This window comes from Lithobates pipiens, unplaced genomic scaffold (assembly GCF_037356315.1).
Source record: "Lithobates pipiens isolate NorthernLeopardFrog02 unplaced genomic scaffold, aLitPip1_a1.2 Scaffold_3, whole genome shotgun sequence".
NCBI lineage: Eukaryota > Metazoa > Chordata > Amphibia > Anura > Ranidae > Lithobates > Lithobates pipiens.
The window spans coordinates 253,681,243-253,703,624 of record NW_027507790.1 but is presented as its reverse complement, the minus strand read 5'-3'; the positions used below and the strand labels follow the sequence as shown (position 1 = coordinate 253,703,624).

Below are 22,382 nucleotides of genomic sequence, written 5' to 3'. Positions count from 1 at the left end.
AGTGGTAATTAAAGAGGAAGTAAACTTCCATGGATTGTTTGTACCTATAGGTAAACCTATAATAAGACTTAGCTAAAGGTACTGTAAATACAGTATCTGACAGCGAGAATTGTTCCAGCACGATCCCAACGCGCTGGTTCTCGGCGACAGGGTACTGTACATCTCTCGTTTACAGCAATAGAAAAAACAAATTTTCCTATTGCAGTGAACGCGAGAAAGAAGCAACTTTTATTAGAGGGACAACTCCCCTCTCTCTAATAAAAAAACGGCATTGCTTCCCCTCCAAGAGCATACCGGGTTCTTGGATCTGGTACAGATTTTAAGGGGAACCCCCTACACCGAAAAAACGGCGTGGGGGTCCCCCCAGAATCCATACCAGACCCTTATCCGAGCACGCAGCCTGGCCAGTCAGGAAAGGGGGTGGGGATGAGCTAGCGCCCCCCCTCTCCCGAACTGTACCAGGCCGCATGCCCTCAACATGGGGGGTGGGTGCTTTGGGGAATGGGGGCACCCTGCATCCCCTCCACCCCATAGCACTTTGTCCCCATGTTGATGAGGACAAGGGCCTCTTCCCGACAACTCTGGCCGTCGCTTGTTGGGGTCTGTGGTCGTGGGGCTTATTGGGGTCCCGGAGCCCCCTTTTAATAAGGGGGGGGCCCCGATCCCGGCCCCCCACCCTATGCGAATGAGTATGGGGTACATGGTACCCCTACCCATTCACCTGGGGTAAAAAATCGTCAATAAAAAACACACTAGACAGGTTTTCCGGGGGTCTCTTACGACTTTGGGGGTCTCTTCCAACTCTCCCGCTCTCTGGCCTCTTCTCCTGCTCTCCGGTTCTTCTGCCGGGCTCCTCCGCTATCTTCTGCTCTTTTGCCAGCGTTGGCCTGGTCTTCTCTGTAGTCTCCTTCCCTGTTCTCTTCTTCTGATGTTGACATGACGCTCTCCCCCGCTGTAATGCCGTGACCGGGGGTGCGCAACGACTTATATAGGCATGGGGCGGGGTCACCGGGTGATGTCACGCGGTGGCCCGCCCTTTATGACATTACATTCCCATCATGCCCCGGGACTGTGATGCCATAAGGGGCGGGGTCACTGGGTGAAACCCTCTTGCTCATTTATTTTAAGACAAAAATGAATAAATATATGCCCTCAATTCGGACGTTTTCTTGGCGTTGCCCGAAGGACACTGGTCCTTTCTCCTCTTCCTCCTCTGTGACAACAGTGGGTATTCCTGTGACTTTTGGGAGCTGTGCTGTCCTGGGGTAGTGTGAGTCCAGTTTGGTGTTTTGATGTGCCCCAATGATGACCAGGGTTCCCAGAAAGCAGATTGGATGCCGCTAGGAATGATTCAACACAAGTTTCAGGATCATATCATCAGTTGAATAATTGTATTAAGTTTGTGTCCACTTTATCAATGGAAGGTGCACATTAATGACTTCCTGCAGTCATGCATAGAATGGAAGGGATCAGAAATGGGTCAAGAGGGTCTAAAGATGACAAGTGGCAACATATTAGGAGTTTAAGAAATGGGCTTGTGGTGTAATACTTATCTGTTTTTTTTTTTTGAAGGTTCTGCCCATTCTGGAGATCTTGTACCATGTCGAGGATCGGAATTCCCACCACGTTTATATGGCTCTGATCATTCTTCTCATCTTGACAGAAGATGATGGCTTCAATCGCTCTATTCATGAAGTGGTAAGACTTTTACTGTGCACAAGAAAGCAACAGATGACTGAAAGTTTCAGGAATTACCTTAGTGACCAAGCATTATGTGAGCTTTGCATGAAAAAGATAACATTCACACGGTATAATTTGGTTTGTGCACACATTGTATAAAAACGTGGCCAAGTTCTGGTGTATATGAGCTGTGACATCTATGCTTTTCTAAGTCACCATGTCTATCTCTATTCTCATCTTCTGCAATCTCCTTGCTCTGCTGGTCATATATTTGGGGTTTCTGTCGCTTTTTTTTTATCTAAAGCTGGATATAAAGGGCTAGTTTTTGGCTGAACAAAATAAAAATAACTAGCAAATTCCTCCATCCACACAAATGAGGTGAAGTTGAAATCCACCGGGACATTGTATTCTCTCAGCTGGACCTGGCGCTGTCAGAATACACCGATCATAAGCAATTCTGGTTAACAGCGGGTGTACAAGCTGGAGGAGGGGGAGGGCTGGCGGACCCTTCCCCTTTTCATATTCACTTTCCCATCTGTAGCCCTAACCAACAAACCCCCTCTTTTTTTTTTTTTTTGTGTGTCTGTTTGCTTGTTTGTTATAATCCCCGCTGGTCCCATTTTTTTTTTTTTTTGCTTTTTTTCCTAAGCTGAAAATGCAGAGGTGACTGGGCGCCATGGTGTAAGAGACGCCAGTCTTCCACTTTTCAGTCTATTATAGTATTCAAGAAGTGGGCTTCTAGCTCCATGTCACTGTTTTTCTGAGGTTTGCATTTCTCTCCTACCTGGCCCGATGTTTGATATGTTCTTGCTGATTTGTAAACCTGCTGTACACTTAGGTCTGCTATGATTGCAGAAAGTGACCTCTGTACTATTTTCTCTTATTTGCTAAATAAAGAATTGGCAAAAAAATAATTAAATACACTGATCAGCAGTCTGTAGGTATTGATCGACATATGTTTTCCAATTTGTTTGCTCAACAGAAATCAATCAAACACTTGACGTCTACCCAACAGGGGTGGGGCCGTACACTGATTCGAAATTTCGATCAGTCTGTAGTCCGCTTAACTTCACAGATGCACCAAGGGAAGGATGTAGCAAGCTCACTCTTGTGACTTGAAGCATAGGCAGCTTGGATTACTTGGTCTCAGGTTGTCTGTAGCATTACCGGTGCTTCCAGGGCACATTCAGGAGAGCCTGAAACTTTACAGCACTGGTGTCCCAACTCCATTTCATCACGGGTCACATCAGCATTATGCTTGCCCTCAAAGGACCAGTTCAGTCTGTAAGATTATATAAGTGTATCTACTCTTTATCATATTAAATAATTGTCTCTGTATTTAAGTTATTACTAAAACCAGTACTGATCAAAGAGGTTGTAAACCTCGCTGTGTAATTTATACCTATGGGTAAGCCAAGAATAAGGCTTACCTATAGGTACTGTAAATATCTCCTAAACGTGCGCTGTTTAGGAGATATTTACTGTATACTGCACTGATGATGTCATCGGCGAATCGCTCTGAAGGAACAGCTGCCCGTGCCGTTTCTTCAGGTGTATGTGATGTGATGAGTCTGCGGCCCCGGAAGGAAGACAGGCGAAGATGGATGCGGCCTGCAGCGGGGACCTTTGCAAGCAAGTCTCACATAATGTGCTACTATGCAAGGCATACAAGCACATTATGACTTTTCTCTACAGCGAAAAAAAACCCAAAAAAACCACAGCGTTTACTTTCTTTTAGACCCATTTCACACTGGGGCTCTTTGCAGGCGCTACAGCGCTAAAAATAGCACCTGCAAAGCGCCCTAAAACAGCCGCTGCTGTCTCTCCAATGTGAGAGCCCAGAGGACTTTCACACTGGAGCGGTACGCTGGCAGGGCGCTCAAAAAAGTCCTGCTAGCAGCATCTTTGAAGCGGTGAAGGAGTGGTGTATACACCGCTCCTGCCCATTGAAATCGGTGGGGCAACATGGCTATACCGCGGGCATCTGTAGCAGCACTTTGTGGTGGTTTTTAACCCTTTCTCGGTCTCTAGTGGGGGTTAAAACCACCCCGCTAGCATCCGAATAGAGGCGCTAAAACAACGGTAAAGCGGCAATATTTTTAGCGCCGCTTTACCGCTATTCTTACCCGCTGCCCCCGTCCCAGTGTGAAAGGGGCTTAAGACTTAGGCTGTGAAGGGATCTATGTAGCCGGTTCACATATCTCAACTGCGGCTCCAGTAAGAATTTGTACAGAAGCCCTGTGCGTCTTTTTGGTCTATTTCAGGTCCGAATGCAGCCAAAAATTCCAGCTGAAATTGGACTTGAAGTGGTGAACCAGGACGCATCGAGCCCCTGCTGTGAGCCGCAAATGCAAAGATAGTGTGAACACAGCCTTAAAGTATAACTAAAGACAAAAATTAGAACCTCTGTCAGTTTTTATTGCAGTCTGTCCCCCCGTTAAGGAGATTCATCTTCTCTTTTCGTCCTGTTTACCATTATCATTGAAAGTGAAAGTAAAGAAAATCCCACATTTTGGGTTGTCCCCAGAAAAGTAATACATACCTCCCAACTTTTTGAGATGGGAATGAGGGACACCTACTAGCAAAAGTATGTAGGTATAGGATGCACCCCCACCACGACCCCTTAAAGGAGCATTAACCCCCCAAAAAAGATTGGTTAAATCCACAAGTGCTTTTTGTACCACTACTATACCTTTTATATTGGCTTTTCAAATTTACAAATGCAGACATTTAGGATTTAGCTCTGGGAAACACTTCTTGAAAAGTAAATGGTGCATTTCATATACACCTACATAGATCATCCCAAAATGAGGGACAAATGAGGAGGACAGAGGGACATTGCTCCAAATCAGGGACAGTTGAGAGCTATGGTAATAGAGGGAAAATCTTCCCATGGGGACACTAGTTCTGGTGACCTAAGGGTCCCCAAGGTATTCCCTTCATTTGCAGGCATTTCCTCTCGCTTCCTGTTTTGGCTATGAGACAGGAAGTGATGGGAAATCTCTGAAATGGGACAAATATGGCAAAAATTAACCTTACAGGGGTTATATCCCCCCCTACTCTATTCAAAATGAAAAACAAAAGTTTTGTCTATAGTTCTACTTTAAATTTGAACTCTGGACAGATATAAACACAATGCAAACCCTGTATAGCAGAGCTCAAACTAGGAGAGGGTGGGCAGCACAAGGAGCTAGACAGTTGTGCTGCAGTGCTCAGCAAGGGACATATTGATAGAATTAGAGAGTGACAGAAAACCAAACTTGCTGCTCAGCGGCTGCGTTCAAGTTGTTACTCCATGTAGAGAGTTCAATACTAGTTCTCCTAAAGATCTGGGAAAAAAAAAAGTCCATCCACGCTTTATGTTGTGTTAAGCCCTGATGAAGGGGGGCGGAGTGAAACACATTGGCGGTTTTAATTACCTTTTTGAACCATTTAAAAATGAACGTGGACTGTTGCATCTGGTTTTGGAGTTGCACTCAATTCTGTACGTCTGTGATCAGATTGGAGGAGGGACATAACCTTACAAAACCGCAGCAGAGAAAATCAAGTCTTCTGCTTTGCCAGACAGGGCCAGGCTGTGTGCTAGAGCAGGGTAAATTTCAGGACTGCATGGACAGAAATCCAAATTCTTTGGCGGATGAAGACGTTTCCTGTATGCGTATTTCATCGGTGCATCTAGCTGTTTGCCTGGAGTTCATCTTTAAGCTTATGGTGGTTGGTTGTTGGATAAATCGCTCTTCTTTTACCTTGGGAACCCCTTGTGTGAGTTCTGTGTATCTCCGTTCTCAGCTTCATCTCATTCCTGCAGCCATCATTATTGTCTCGCTCTCACAGCTGCATTCTTCTCTTGTCATCCTAATTGTGTCATTGGAGAGCTCGGTAGTCCTACAGGGAGATCTCGCCAGTGAGTCCAAATTACTCAACCTGAAATACGATTGCGGCAGCATCATTCTTGTATCAGACAAGGGCCGCACACGCTGGCGTTCGTGCGATCGTGTAAAAAGGTACTCGTGTTCTATACACTCAAGCAGCTCTTATTGAAGCTCTGCCCTTAGGACCAACATAATAAATTGGCTAAGTCCATTGATCCCAGCTCATTTTCCTTTTTCCTGCCTGGTAATTTCTGCCATTTAATCCCAAAATGCCAGCCTTGTCTTGATGTTTTTGCCACGCTCTGTTTTTCCAGTGCGTGTGGCTCGCAACGCATCAGCACTCCGCTTGGGAAATAAATCTAAGTTTTCACCAGAAGATAATTATTTCAGTTCTGCTGAATTGGGACATTTTGCTAGCAGGTCGGAAAGAAGTAAAGGTTTTCCTGAGGCACCAGACTGTAGTGGATTAAAACCTTTATTAAGGTGGACTAAGCCAGAGGTTAACTTAAAGCGGACCCCAGGTTGAGCACTCCCCTTCCCCCACTTTAGTTTTCTGTTCTTCCCTCTTTGGAGCCACCCTGACATTTTATCTTTTTACCATTTTTTTTTTTTTTGTTTCAATTGTTTTTTATTGGTTTAACAAAATGGAGGAATACAATTTTTAGTATACATATTTGCATTGTTGAGGCTATCAAGAACAGTAAAAATATGCAGTAGTATCCAAATCAAGGGATATCGGTATTGTCCCATATCTTAATCAGGTAGTACTCGCTACCATGGAGTTACCCAGGAACAGTCCACAAGTTCAATAGTTGACTAGAAGCAAGGGACAAACCCAGAGTGATCCCATCAAAAATATTAACAATGTAAATTCAAAGGTATGACAGGTTCCGTACTGTGATAAATCTCCGATAGGACCAGAAGTCGGGATGTGGGACCCGTCATTATCATCAAAAACAACTTGGAAAGAAAGTCTTACAAAAGCAAAAGCAGGAAAAGAAGAGAAGGGGAAGAATGGGAAGAAGAAATGTCCATCTAGAGATCCAGGAATCCAATGCTATTTCGCCAAGGAGACTACCTCCAATTATCCGGTGACTGTAAATAAAAGGGCAAGGGGTTCCATATTTTATCAAATAGCGGTTGTTTATCCTTTAAGACCTGGATTATGCTTTACACATTTTTTTTTTTTTTTTTTTTTTTTTAGCATTCCTTTTTTCCAGTTGGCTTCTAACTGACCATGTGATATATGCAAGCACCGTATTGTAAAGCAGCCCAGGCCGGTGTGATGTTGACAACCGACACCCCCCCCCCCCCCCCCCCTCCGGGTCTGTCAATGACGTTCTGACCTCCCATGTATGAAGCTGAATGTCATTCAACCCAGAAGAGCACAAGCAGCAGTTTGTGCAACCAAGAGTCTGCAGCGGACATCACTGGAGGCATAGGGCTACTTAAAATGGGATTCTAGCTTTCAACAACCCCACCCGCCTTCCCTCTTGAAGCCCCCCCCCCCCCTCCCGTATTTATTTACTTAATAAAACTCTTTACGTGCCTTTTTTCCTGCAGTCTTCAGACCATTCTGGTGATATCAAGGACCCTTATCTTCATTGTTGGCAGCAGTGGGTAGTACTTCCTGCTGGACCAAGTGGTGGTGCTCATATAAAGATGTATAAACCCTTCTCTGTCCTGGAGAACTGAGAGACCAGACTTCATGATGACATCCCCCATGAGGGGTGGGGGTCCATAGTAGCCTGGGCTCACAAGAAGTAAGTCCAACCTGGGATTTACCAGCCATACAGGGCAGGGGACAAAGTTGGGGGGGGAGGGACATTAATGGAGCTTGGAGAGGATAAAAAAGTGCTATGCAACATTTTTTATGTACAGATTGCTCAGCTCTAGCATGTTGGACCTCTACAGAGAGGTTGTTGCTTCCACACACAGTGCAAAGCTCCTTTCTGCAGCTGAATGTGTAGGGAGAAATTTAAATATGATGGTTTTGCCAGCAGAGATTTGTAAATCTGCACAGGAATACAAATCCTTTGCTTGTCACATATGGTGTGGAAGGCTTGCCTAAGGCTAACTACAAACATTAGATGGTAGCCATAGCGGAGTTTCACTTTAAGCTGTGGCATTAAACGTAGAAATACATTTAGCTGGATGACATAGTTCTCATACACTTTACATGCGCTCTCCTCCTCCCTCCCTCTCTTCTCTGCTCTGTGTTGGGCTTTGTGTCCTGCGGTTTTGATATCTTGACTCCAGAGGGGAGGGCAGCTTTCCAGCTCCATCTCCAGCGTTGGCCAACATTTTCTGCTGGATCTTATTCACTCATGTTTCAGAACAATAAATAAATATGATCCTTTTAAAGTCATTCAGCCTTTATGTTCTGGATTTAACGTGCAATCTTTTACTATGGAGTGAAAAGCGGTAGACGGGAATTACTGGTTTCATTTAGATCAATCTACCATGTGTTTTCCATAATATTGATCTGCGTCTGTTTGACACGGTATGTTGGATGGGAGAATCAGGTCATGTTTATTGCCTTATGCTAACTCATGAAATTTATTGTTCACAAAGTGTAAAAGGCTCTTCTGTTTGCATGTGTACCATTGTTTAAAAGCCATTTTCAAGCATACTCTCACCTTCCTTCCCCAGCTAACCTCTCTGACTCATTTAAAAAAAAAAAAAGTACGATAAAGGCGATTAAAGTCCTTTCTCTTTATGTTCATTGAAGGATTCAGCCATAGCTTCACGACGGATGGGTTTGATGTCACCACCTACAGGAGCAGGCTGTTGAGTGCAGTCAAAAACAAAAAACACGTCCAAAGGGCAGCCCTCTGCTGGTGGCCAATCCCCCATTTGCAACACACAACTCCGTTTTTCACCTAGCGCTTTGGAGTTGGGACCTAGATCAGTGGTTCTTAACCTCCTAGTGCTGTGGCCCTTTGATAACATTTTTCCAAGTTGTGTGGACCCCCAACAGTAAAATTATTTTTGTAGCATGGTTTGTCCGCACCCAAGCCAAGACAAGTAATTTGCGCCCTAACCCATGGACATTTAGCGCTCCCTCAGTCCCTTCCACTCGTACAGAATTAAAACCCTTATGGTACATTTTAGGATGTACCACTCTTTGTCTGTCTGTCTTTGTTCTCCTTTCTTTCCCTTTTATCTCTCCTAATTTCTTGTTTTTTTTCCCCCCATCCCTCTCTCTAGCCATCTTTCTTGTTCTTTCTCTTATGCTTTCTCTCCCTTTTTCTTTGTCCCCCCCCCCTTTCCTCTTCCTTCCATGTATCCTCTATTTTTATTCCTTCTCTTACTCCTTGGTGGCTGGGAGTTGGAATGAATGGCAGTGCTGGGGGAAGTTCTGATCAGCCAACTTAGGTGCTCTTGATCAAGGTCATCTGCTGATCTGAGAACTGTAGTGGGGACTTTTAATGGCAACTATAATCACAGGTAGTGTCACTGTGTCTCTGGCTTCACTGCGTCTCCGACTTTGTAATGTCTCGCAGCAGTGACGCCTATGCCAAAATAAGGAGATATGGTCTCCTCCAGCCCCTCTCACTTCACATTTCTCACCAGTCAGCTGACCTCTAGTGTCTGCCTCCCAGCCAGGCCGTGAACTGAATGAGCAAGTGCGAAGAGGCTGAGCGGGCGGCCACGGGCTCCAGGAACATCCCAGCTGGGCAACCACAGGCTTCAGGGGCAGCCCTGCTGGGTGGTCGCAAAAAGGCTGGAAGAGTGGTGTGGGCTTCAGGGACAGCCCAGGATTCAGTGACCCCTGGCACATCATCATCCGACCCCCAGGTTGAGAACCACCTACCTAGATAGTTTGACTTCTGCTGGGGTATGTTTTCTTGTTTTTTTTTTTGTTTGGTTTATTTGTTATGAGCCCACCCTTTTTAAAGGGGTTGTAAAGTTATTATTTTTTTTTAAATAACAAACATGTTATACTTGCCTCCACTGTGCAGCTCGTTTTGCACAGTGGCCCCGAACCTGGTCTTCTGGGGTTCCTCAGCGGCTGTCTCTGCTTCCCTCCACAAGTACTATGTTCATGCGAGCTCCCTCGCATGGTGAGAAGCACTTGCGGGCGCGCTCCCGTGATACAGCCGACGGCTATAGCCGCTCGCTGTATCACTTGGCCCCGCCCCCCAATGGCTGCGCTGCTTTCAATCCATCCACTCCAGCCAATCAGCGGCCAGGCTGGGCGGCGAAGAGGACGTCGGGGGCGAGCACGGGACTTTCGAGGGGTCAGGTAAGTAAAACGGGGGGACTGGGGGCGCTGGCACTGTGAGATGTTTTTTCACCTTAATGCATTGAATGCATTAAGGTGAAAAAATATTTACCTTTACAACACCTTTAAATCTGCCACTGCTTTGGGACATATCTTAATCAACAGAAAAAAATATATATATATATATTTTTTTTAACTCCATGTAAAATCCTTTTCTCTGAATTAATTGAAGGGCACAGAACCAGACCTGTTTGTTTGCCTCAGTAGTGGTGTTCCTATTACTGCTGGCTACTGACTGATCTGTATGTTGCAGATGGGGGGTCTGTCACCCTAGGGCGTGTTTTTGGTTGTACCTAGCGTCTTGCTTCTTCAGGTGTTGACATAAAACCAATCTGAAGATATGGCTGTGTCCTACAATGAATGATTTTACAAAAATCTAATTTTTTTACTCGTGTTAATTTCATTGTCACGTGATGCATCGGGCCCCATGTTATCTATACAAGGTATATGCTGCCACTCTAGGTGGGTCTTCTAAACCATTCCCTTCACCTTTGGGTAGGTGGTGCCAGCTCCACTTTTCCAGCCAAACGCAGAAGTAACAAATAGGATCCAATGTGCTACACTTACGATAAATCATCCGCTTTATCAGTATAGAAAAAAAACATAGGTGCAGTGAAAAGGGTCAACGTGTTTCGCACTCTCATTGCACAAGAAGAGGGTCCTTCATCAGGTGACCTCGTCAATGGCTTCCCTTTTTCTTCTGGATATCTTTTTTTTTTTTATAGCTCAGCTGACAGTCACTGTTATTTCTAGAGATGTTTTGTTGAAATAATAATTTTAGGCCTGCATGAGCCTCCAGATGTATGTTTCACATACAAAGACAATTTTATAGTTAAGGCCCCGTACACACTGAGCAATTTTAGCCCCTGTGCATGAGATTCTGGCATTTTCTTTTGGACGGAAGGCACAGTCGCATCACCCAGCCTTTCAGCCAGCAGCTTGGCAAAACCTTGGATAGACCCCAGATCTATCCATAAGGAGGACCTGTCACAGCCCATTCGATCACAAGGAATGCTATTCATCCCTTGGGATAGCAATAAAGTTGTTCACAAATATTTAAAGCGTATGTTAACCCAAAATAAAAATAATAGATCCTGCTCCTTTTCAGCATGGTATATGACACAATGCTTTTCCTTTGTCATTTGAAGCTGATCCTGACAGTTTCTCCTCACCCCTATGTAAACTGACCACAGTAATCATGGCTGCTGAGCCCTGACACCGTGGTCAGTTTGCATGCCTTCATCATCCACAGCCCTGCTATCTCACCTCTCTGCTCTTGTGTCCTCCTCTCCCCTCCCCTCCCTCCCTGCCTGTATAATAACATGATTTAGTGGATATAATCTTCTCTGTCTTATAAAAATATGTCTGCCTGTGTGTGTGCTGTATAAAAAAAAAAAGCCGTATATACCTTATCTGTGAACACTGATCAGTGGTCATGTGACATGCTGCATCTCTCCGGCTCTCACCTCCTCTCCTCCCCCGATCCAGACTGACGTCAACGTGGGAATCTCGGCCCCTCCCGCTGCATCCATGAGATGGGGAGAAAAGAGATCTGGCACGTCATGTGACCGCTGATCAGCGCTCACAGATGAGGTATATACGGCTTTTCTTTATACAGCACACACAGGGGGACGTGTCATTAGAAGACGGAGCTGATTATATAAAGTGAATCATGTGGGTTAACAAACCTTTTAAGGTACAGTGTTAAAAAAAAATAATAATACGTTTTACATTTCTTTTTTTTATTGCAACTGTTCCTCCATGCCCACGCGCAAAGGTGAACATGCATGTTATTCCCACATGCATATGTAAACCGTGATGGCATTGCACTTGAGGTATCGCTGCGAGCTTCAGAGCGAGTGCAATAATTCTACTGCCAGACCTGTGTAACGCTAAACTGGTAACCTGTAAAGGCTTTTAAAGCATTGACTATGGAGATATCTAGGTGTGTACCGCAGTTTGTTGCTGTTCCACGGGCATACACAATTTTAAAGTGTGGCATTTTTGGTATCAATTTACTCTTATAACAACATCTTCTGTTTTTTTACTAAACAATAGGGTGTTATATTGTGCTTTTGCATAATAAAATTCCTTAAAGTGCATTTTTTTGGGGTTTTATTGCGTTTGAAAAACTGCTGCGCAAATTTCATGTGACATAAAAAATTGCAACACCCACCGTTTTTATTCTCTACGGCCTCTGCTTAAAAATATATAATGTTTGGAGGTTCTAAGTAGTTTTCTAGCAAAAAATAAATATTTTATTTTTTACATGTAGTAGAAGAATGTCAGAATTGGCCCAGACTGGAAGTGGTTAACACATCCATTACGTTCTAGCTTGGAGAGGTTAATCACAAATCTTAATATCCGTGCTGACCAGATAAATTCCAGGTATGGTCTATTTTTACATAGTTACATTGGTCCAGCTTGGTCCCGCCTCTCTGGCGAGCCCAATTAATGGCGCCTGTGCTGAGCCACTTACCTCCTGTATTCAAAATGCATCAGAACAGCCTCTCCATGGGACCCGGAAGCCAATGGGGATGACTGGAGAAGTGTTGTTTACTTCAGTGATTGCCAGCTTCTAGGGTCATCAACCAGGTATAATATATACATAGGTATATACAGTACATGGGTCTGCTATCCATACCTGGAAATCTTCCTTAAATAAGCTTCTAGCAGGCTTCAGTAAGCTTTAGGAATACCTGAAGCTTGTTGAAAGCCTGCTAGCTTCTTGTTTATGCCTCATGCACATAAATGCCTGTGGCCATTTAACAGGATTTTTGGCCTTATTTTCTTTCCCCGGAACCACAGGTTCCACTGTTGTGTTATAAGCTATATATTGATTATATCATGTAATGCTAAAAAGAGATAATGTCTTTTACCTGCAGATACTAAAGAACATCACCTGGTACTCCGAACGTGTACTTACTGAGATCTCTCTGGGCAGTCTACTCATCTTAGTGGTGATCCGAACCATTCAGTACAACATGACCCGCACCAGGGTGAGTATGTTCAAAAAGAAATCCAGGAATAATTTATTTTTAAAATTTACATTCCACAGCCTGCAGCAGACTCAGTTTTTTTTTTGTTTTGTTTTTTATCCCCATCACAACTATAGAATTATAAAAAAAAATGCTGACAGTGAATCTGTGCTTTGCCTAAATAGGCTAAAGAAACAGGTTCACTTTAATGCAGTACAATAAATGGCCACTGCGCTAACCTATGACCTTTGCAGCAAGGAGCACATGGAAGGGAAAAACGAATACAAAACAAAACCAGAGAAATTCCCTGCTCAACTCTCTGACCAGCCTGCAAACATCCAAATTTTCCTATCTAATAGTATGTGTTAAAAACAGGGGTTCAGTCTGCACACATCTGCAAATGCTTAAGCTACAGAGCCCCGTCAAAGCACCCCGGTATTTTCTGTAGTCCTAACTCAAAATTTTGAGAGCCTCCTCAATGGAAGCACATTCATTATAATGGCAGAGGGCAGGTGAGCCTGGGGGGAGCCCATCCCTCCTTTAAAGGCACAGGGATGCACTGGACACCCAGCATGCTTTAATGCAGACCTCAACATTTAGTAATTCATAACCTTACTTTCTATTCCCCGGTATCATATGCTCCTTCGTACCTGCAAGTATTTGGTATTTCACAGCAGTAAATGGAGCGACACGTGTAGGGAGGAAAGGTAAATGTATGCTGCTGAGGCATATAGTAGAGCAAAGCTCTTGCTGTGTCCTGTATAGTAGATGTGAATCAAATCACTAAAATCTTTATCATGTTAATGTAATTTCAAGGACTGATTCACAAACAAATATTAACGCCGGTGCTGGGACAGGTTAATCCAGTGCCCGGGTGAAGAAGTAAAACTATTTCCCCTCATCGAATGGATAGTCGCACAAGGCCCGCCCACCATTGGGTGGAGAAGGGGATAGGAACAGTAGTGACAAGCTCCATGATCTTTTTAATGTTTGTGGCATGCAATAAAATATTCTCCCTCTTCCCTACTATAGAGCTCTTTCACCCACTCTCTACCTACCCAGTCCTCAGTGTAGGAACAGTGGCTGCCAAGAAGCTGGACCGTCATGCACTGAAGAATTGCTGTTACTCCTAAACACAGAAGCCGGCACAGGAAGCTGGCTTCTGTGTTTACCAAAATTGACAGTGGTGAGCACAGGACTAGTGCTGGTGGTGACGGGCACCATAGATGTTTTTCTGTTTGCATGTTAATATGCCGTTACATGTGGTTAGGGATAGATGAGCCGCCTGGAAGCAAACTCTCTACGTCCAGGTCCGTTCATCTGTCCCTACTTGCATGTAACCATGGCTGATAACCCACACCTTAGATCCACTGCCACTGTGCTATGCTAAAACTTGCTTTACAGTTACAACTCTTTTTAAAACTGCATCTTTTGTTAAACTAATACCTGCTGATCCTTCTATAGAAATCCTTGTTCATAAACTTCCTTTTAAATGGTGACAACTGTCTCCCAAACATGCTCGTGGATTTCACCATGTCGCATGGGTTTTCGGTGCAGCTGTGCAGACACGCGTTGCTCAGGTATGGCTCACTATTGTCACTCTCAGCATTTCAGTGCGGAGGATTGATGTCCAGATGCTGATGGAGCGAATGCACAGGAAGACAGGAAGTGGCTGAAAGAAGCTAGTGGAGATTAGCAGTGCTGAGATGCAAAATAAGATGGGGGGGGGGGGGGGAATTGGCAAAACAATATTTTAATGTAAATGGATGGCAGCTTGATACATAAGTGCATTTACAAATAAAATGTTATCCAGTTAGGGTGTGGATCTACTTAAAGGCAATCTGAGAATAAGGTATACAGATACAATGCCTAATCACATAGGAATTGGGGTGTTTTTCTTTTTTTTTTAGTTTCACTTTAAAGGGATATTTTATGTTCAGTTTTTGCATACTTTGGATGGTTATATCGGCATTTTCCTCAAATGATTTTAGGCAGCCATTACAATTTTACGACACTACTCTTTTATTCTTTTTTTTACTTTTTTTTTTTTATGTTGAGATTTGTAAATCATTCACTAAAATAACTCTGCTTAAGGCCGCCCATAGATTAATTAATAACTACAAAGCCACAACTTTTTATTAAGTTTTAGGCCTCATGCATACAGGGCGTTTGAAAAAATGAGCTGCAAAGCCACTACCAACGGCAGGGAAAAAGCGGCTGTAAAAAAAAGTGCTTTTACCGTAGTAGCTTTTTTCATTGGTGTTAGCAGTGTTTCTCTGCCTCTATTCAAAATCAATGGTTGATGAGAGCCCATTGATTTGAATAGAAGTCACACCACAAGTCGGATCATCATAATACATCTTACGATGCGGCTTGTATGCTAAGGATCTTGAAGGGGAATCTTCGCCAAAATTAAAAAAAGAAACTGGCGTGGTCAATGCCCCCCCCCAACCAAATCCATACCAGACCCTTATCCGAACATGCAGGTCAGGAAAAAGGGGGTTGGTGAGCAAACACTCCCTTGGACCATACCAGACCACATGCCCTCAACATGGGGGAGTGGATGCTTTGGGGCGGGGGGGGGGGGTCACTGTACACCCCACCAGATAGCACCTTGTCCTCATGCTGATGGGGACAAGGGTTTCTTCCCAACAATCCTGGCTGGTGGTTGTTGGGGTCTGCTGGCGGGGGGGGGGGGGGGGCTTATTGGAATCTGGAAGCTCCCTTTAACAAGGGGGCCCCCAGATCATGGCCCCTCCCTATGTGAGTGAGTAATGGGGTACATGCACCCAAAAAAAGTATGAAAAATAAAATAACAGTACACAGGTTTTTGACAAAGTCAATTATTAAAGCAGCTTCGGCGTCTCTTCTCCTTTCAATTTCTTCTTCCTCTGGCGATGTCTTTACTCTCCGGTTCTTCTCCTCTCTCCGCTGTCTTCTCCTGTGGTCTTCTCCCTCTGTTCTTCCTCTGACGTTCTCCTGATGCTCTCTCCCGCTGTAATGCTTGGTCCGTCATGTGCCATTACTTATATAGCTATGGGGAGGGAGGGCACCCGGAGGCCCTCCCCTTGTGACGTCACCACTCTATCATGTCCCAGGCAGGTAGTCTTGTCTCCTCCTTTTCCTGTTTTCTGCAGGCAGACTGTAGTGCAGGGTTCTCAAACTGATGGCCCTCCAGCTGTTGAAAAACAACAAGTCCCATCATGCCTCTGCCTGTGGAAGTCACGCTTGTATCTGTCAGCCTTGCAATGCCTCATGGGACTTGTAGTTTAGCAACAGCTGGAGGGCCACCAGTTTGAGACCTCTGCTGTAGTGGATGGGGCCTGCTGGGTCCCTCCCACAGCTCTGTTCTCTGCACAGGCTATGCACAGCACAGTGGTGCCACTGCTACTTTCACTAGGTAATAATTGATCTGGCTTTCAAAGGCATGTGGTGCTCACTAAGTGCATTTTTATCCTTTGTGCCTAATGAGCAATACTGTATATTTTTTTAAATGAGAGTTTTCGTGTCTGTCTGGAGTTCAGTTTTAGAGCTGAACTCCCAGTATGGATTCCTATTGCATATATATATATATATATATATATATATATATATATATATATATATATATATATATATATATATATATATATATATATATATATATATATATATATATATATATATAATTTTATAAAAATATTGCCTTTCTCTGGATCAACTGTGTTCACTATGCAGAAGGGCAGCCACATAGCAGTGGACCTGGAAGATGACAGCACCCGCTGTGGTAGCTGTGCCCACTACTAGTTCTCCAGTTCCACAGCAAGCTTAAAATGGGTGGTATACCTACATTATTCCAAGCTGGTACACTATTACTATGCAATAAAAAAATACCCGGAGTTCCTCTTTAATACACAGAAGTTTTAGAGCAAGATACATTTAGATATAAACAAAATATTAGCAAAGACTGCACATTCCCTTTAAACTGAGCCTTGCACTCCACAGCCATTGGTGTGTTTTATGAAGAGTTGGTGATGTGGGTTTTATGCGTGTTGTTGTGCTAAATATTCCACAGTGACTAATGCGGGTTGCTCGTTTTGAGAGGCTCAGGTTTCGGAGTTTCGGCCGATGCCAGCAGTCACAGCCAACATCTCGCTGGAGTCGGTATTCGGAGTGACATCAACTTTCCGCACATATTTAATTAAAAGTAAAATCCTTAGCGCCCGATTTCAAGGTTTCAGATTAAATTCCTCAAATGAAAATGAATTGAAATAGCTTGAGTTACAGGGTGACCACATTACCTAATCTGTGACCAGGTTATGCCCAGTAAATTATACTCGGAGGGGTCATTTGTAGGTTCCCGGCGTTGGTAAATAAGAGATGAGGGCTTTCTGCATCTCATTTGTATCATTTCCACGAACTGTGTAGACCGTCTGCATGTCTGTTCAGGAATCGCCATGTGGCTCTTTCCAGTGGCCTCCATTTCCCTGATTACAGCGGACGAGGAACACAAACTAAGCCCTCGGTCATTAGGAATGCCAGTTCTTTTACTATGAAGAAAATAAAGAAATACAAAGGAAAGTGGTTGTAAAGGTTTTTTTTGTTTTGTTTGTTAAATAAGCATATACTTACCTGCTCTGTGTGATAGTTTTGCATGGAGCAGCCTAGATCCTCCTCTTCTCGGGCCCCCCCTGCTGGCACTTCTAGCCCCTCCCCTTTTCTGAGTGCCCCCAGAGCAAGCTATTTGCATTGAGACACTTCAAAGCTGGCCCTGTATGCCCATAAGACATGCAGAGCATGGCTCTGCCCTGCCCCCTCCTCAATGGCTGTGATCAGGGGCGGACTGACCATTCGGCACTGGGACACTGCCCGAGGGACCCATGCCATTAAGGGGCCCCATCAGGGTTGCCAGCCTCAATAAAACCAGGGACAGTATGTAAAAATCTGTGTTTTTTTTAAAAATCCCAAGATTATAGCTGCCCTGTCTCTCCAGTACCTTTTCTGTGTGTGTGTGTGTGTGTGTGTGTGTGTGTGTATGTATGTATATATATATATATGTGTGTGTGTGTGTGTGTGTGTGTGTGTGTATATATATATATATATATATATATATATATATATATATATATATATATATATATACTGTGTGGCCCCATAATGTATTGCCCGGGGTCCCCATAATCTTGTATTTTTCCCGAGGGCCCCATAATCTTGTATTGCCCGGGGGCCCCATAATCTTGTATTGCCCGGGGGGCCCCATAATCTTGTATTGCCCGGGGGGCCCCATAATCTTGTATTGCCCGGGGGGCCCCATAATCTTGTATTGCCCGGGGGCCCCATAATCTTGTATTGCCCGGGGGCCCCATAATCTTGTATTGCCCGGGGGCCCCATAATCTTGTATTGCCCGGGGGCCCCATAATCTTTTATTGCCCGGGGCCCCATAATCTTTTATTGCCCGGGGCCCCATAATCTTTTATTGCCCGGGGGCCCCATAATCTTTTATTGCCCGGGGGCCCCATAATCTTTTATTGCCCGGGGGCCCCATAATCTTTTATTGCCCGGGGGCCCCATAATCTTTTATTGCCCGGGGGCCCCATAATCTTTTATTGCCCGGGGGCCCCATAATCTTTTATTGCCCGGGGGCCCCATAATCTTTTATTGCCCGGGGGCCCCATAATCTTGTATTGCCCGGGGGCCCCATAATCTTGTATTGCCCGGGGGCCCCATAATCTTGTATTGCCCGGGGGCCCCATAATCTTGTATTGCCCGGGGGCCCCATAATCTTGTATTGCCCGGGGGCCCCATAATCTTTTATTGCCCGGGGGCCCCATAATCTTTTATTGCCCGGGGGCCCCATAATCTTTTATTGCCCGGGGGCCCCATAATCTTCTCCTATTGCCCGGGGGCCCCATAATCTTCTCCTATTGCCCGGGGGCCCCATAATCTTCTCCTATTGCCCGGGGGCCCCATAATCTTCTCCTATTGCCCGGGGGCCCCATAATCTTCTCCTATTGCCCGGGGGCCCCATAATCTTCTCCTATTGCCCGGGGGCCCCATAATCTTCTCCTATTGCCCGGGGGCCCCATAATCTTCTCCTATTGCCCGGGGGCCCCATAATCTCCTATTGCCCGGGGGCCCCATGAGTTGTCTGGCCGCCCCTGGCTGTGATTGACAGCAGCAGGAGCCAATGCTAATGAGGAGGGAGAGCCAAGGCTCTCGTGCACAGCGCTAGATCAAAATCGGTCCCAGGTAAGTATTAGTGGGAGCTGCACATTGAAGGTCTTTTAGAATAAATTAAGATAAAACAAAAATAAACTTCAACCTTTTCAAGCACTTTGACGTCAACTGAATGTTCCATTCCATTAAAAGCATCCTAAGTGAATGACATTTCGTTTGCGGAGTCACTGTGTATCATAAACAGCTGCCTTTTTGCTTTTATTTTAATAAAAATACTTTTCATCTTTTCTGTATCCTTTGTTGCATCTCCGTGTTGCTGATCTCCAGCAGAATGTATTCACTTATATGGAAGAGACAAACCATTTAACACTGGCAGGGGTTATTAACCAATGATCTCCTGTAGCTAGTTTTCAGTCACTTCCTGTCTACATGCACTCCATGGATGCATGATGGCTGCATGTACTTCCTCCAGGGTGGCTTATCTCAAAATGACAACAGTGAACAATGTCTGCATAGAATCCCATGTGGAAGGGTGACAACACAGGAACACCATTGGAAGACATTGTTGTCACACTATAACAGGAAGTACCTGATCAAGGTCCTCTATGATAGGTTAAGGTATGTCAATGATTGCTGCAGATTTAAAAATATTTAATATTACTATTGAAATGACATTAACGTGTTTTTAGCTTGAGATTTTAGTGATTGGGTTTACATATACTTTGAGTGTGGTGAAAAAAAACCCCCCAAAAAAAAAAGATTAGTTTTACAGAACACTCTGCGTATTACACTGCTCTGATCTTTAGTTGGTTCTTAAAGCAGCATTAAACCAAAAAGCAAAAACATTTTTATCGCAGCTACCAAAGCTGACCTTTTTCACAAGTACAAACTCTCCAGCAGAATGTATCCACTTATATGGAAGAGACAAACCATTTAACACTGGCTGGGGTTATTAACCACTTCAGCCCGGAAGATTTGGCTGCTGAATGACCGGGCCATTTTTTGTGATTTGGCACTGTGTCGCTTTGACGTCCTTTTTTTTCCCACAAATAGAGCTTTCTTTTGGTGGTATTTGATTGCCTCTGCGGTTTTTATTTTTTGCGCTATAAACAAAAAAAAGCGTAAATTTCGGAAAAAAAAAAATGCGATATTTTGTACTTTTTGCTATAATATCCCCATTTAAAAAAAAAAAAAAAGCTATTTTTTTCTCAGGCCAATATAAATTATTCTACATATTTTTGGTAAAAAAAAAAATCGCAATAAGTGTATATTGATTAGTTTGCACAAAAGTTATAGTGCTTACAAAATAGGGGATATATTTATAGAATTTTTATTTAAATTTTTTTCTACTAGTAATGGAGATCTGCGATTTTTATCGGGACTGCGACATTATGGTGGACACATAGGACACATTTTTTGGACCATTGGCATTTATACAGCGATCAGTGCTATAAAAATGCACTGATTATTGTAAAACTTTTAGCCCCAAAGGAGAAAAAAAATGTTTGCTGTAACTGATTATAAAGCGTGAGCTGCGACTACAATTAACACTCCCCTCCCCCTAGACTGACAATGCTGCTGTACCTCCTGTTCTTATTCCTCCAGAGTTGTGTCTGACTAATACAGGAAGTGTGTTACTAGTCAGATCACCAGGTGAAAACAGAGGGAAGAAGCCAAAGAAGAGAAAACTAATGCAGCCACCACATCTAAGCTGCAGTTCAATACATTTTTGGTTTTGGGTTTATTGCCGCTTGAGAACGCAGGAGGAGTCAGACTTTGAACAAGTTATTGTTGATGTTCAGTGAGCTGTGATGGAGGCGATACATGATCAGTATGAATAATAGATATATTTTTCACTATACAGGACAAGTATCTTCACACCAACTGCTTGGCAGCTCTGGCCAACATGTCGGCTCAGTTCCGCTCCCTCCACCAGTATGCTGCGCAGAGGATCATCAGGTAACTGAAAGAGCCCGTGAGTCATTTGAAGTGAGGTTATTAACCCCTCTCTGCCCACCCTGACATCCCTGTAACTGGGCTTTTAAGCCAGGGGGTGGGAACGTCCGCTTAATCATGTGACCACGGTGATTTTGTGGTCACATTATTGTGAGTCCCTCCCACCATTTTCCAATCATTGGTGCAGATGGAGAACTGTCATTGACAGCTCGGTCTCTCTGCAGGGAGCGTTTAGTGAGCTTGCTTTCAACACAGAAATGTCTGTTGCCCATAGACACATATGTGCGGCATGTGGGCATTAAAGCCCACCCTTTTATTCCACCACACATGTGCTTAAAAGGACACTAAAGGTTTGCGCTTTCAGTGACAATTGCGCGGTCAGGCTACACTGTACCCAAATTAAATTTTTATAATTTTGTTCGCACAAATAGAGCTTTATTTTGGTGTTATTTATTCACGACTTCGTTTTTTATTTTTTGCGATATAAGCGAAATTTGGAAAAAAAACAATATTTTATTTTTTCAATTTTAAAATAAATCCAATAAAATCAAATTTTGTCATAAATTTAAGCCAAAATGTATTTGGTAAAAAAAATTCCGTTAAGTGTATAATAATTGTTTTATGTGATCACGGACATATGTACGCAAATGATCATGTACATATGTGTGCAGGTGATCACGTACATATGTGTCCAGATAATCATTGGGACATGTGATTTTAGTGGGACATATGTGGGGGACATGTTTTTATTATTAGGGACATGAGTTTTTATTATTTGGGGACATGTATGTTCTGGGGACATGTGTGTTTTGGGGACATATGTGGGGACTGTGTTTGTACTGTGTGGTGTGTTGTGTGTTGACACTAGACTGATGATCAGTGAGTAAAAAGCTGTAAAAAGCAGCCCATACTCACTGATCATCAGCTGGCTGCAGCGTTCTGCTCTCCTCTCCTCAGCGATGACTTCCGTGTGAGGAGAGGAGAGCCGATTGCCTAGCAACCTGCTGTTTGTTTACATCACATGGCGGCCGTGATTGGACACGACCGTCATGTGATCAGGAGGGCCAATCACAGAGCCCTCCTGCCGATCTGAGATGTGCCGTGTCCGGGTGACACGAGCACATCGGGATCGCGCGGCTGCGCGGGCACACGCGTGCGCGATCCCGCTCCTTCTGAAGGACGTTCCTGAACGTCCTATCAGAAGTAGACGGCTCCCACCCGGCCGTATATATGCATTGACCAGGTGGGAAGTGATTAATAACAAACGTGTCATACTTACCTCCACTGTGCAGCTTGTTTTACACAGAGTGGCCCTGATCCCACTCTTCTGGGGTCCCCCGGCGGCTCTCTCGGCTCCTCCCTGCATCAGATAACCTGGGAGAAGTGCTCTCCTGGGGGGGGTGTTACCTTGCGGGCGCACTCCCGAGTCCAGCTTTCGGTGTCCATAGACG

The 22,382-nt window shown here is 44.2% G+C and overlaps 1 protein-coding gene across 1 annotated transcript in view; it reads left to right on the top strand.

Moving 5' to 3' along the window:
- The window catches only part of DYM (dymeclin), a gene marked incomplete in the record, with an annotated part of 586,856 nt that overhangs the window by 262,741 nt on the left and 301,733 nt on the right, over positions 1-22,382 (top strand). Inside the window, 3 exon segments of the mRNA XM_077463046.1 lie at positions 1,573-1,698; positions 12,726-12,839; positions 20,840-20,934. Of these exon segments, the coding sequence (XP_077319172.1) occupies positions 1,573-1,698; positions 12,726-12,839; positions 20,840-20,934 (335 nt within the window).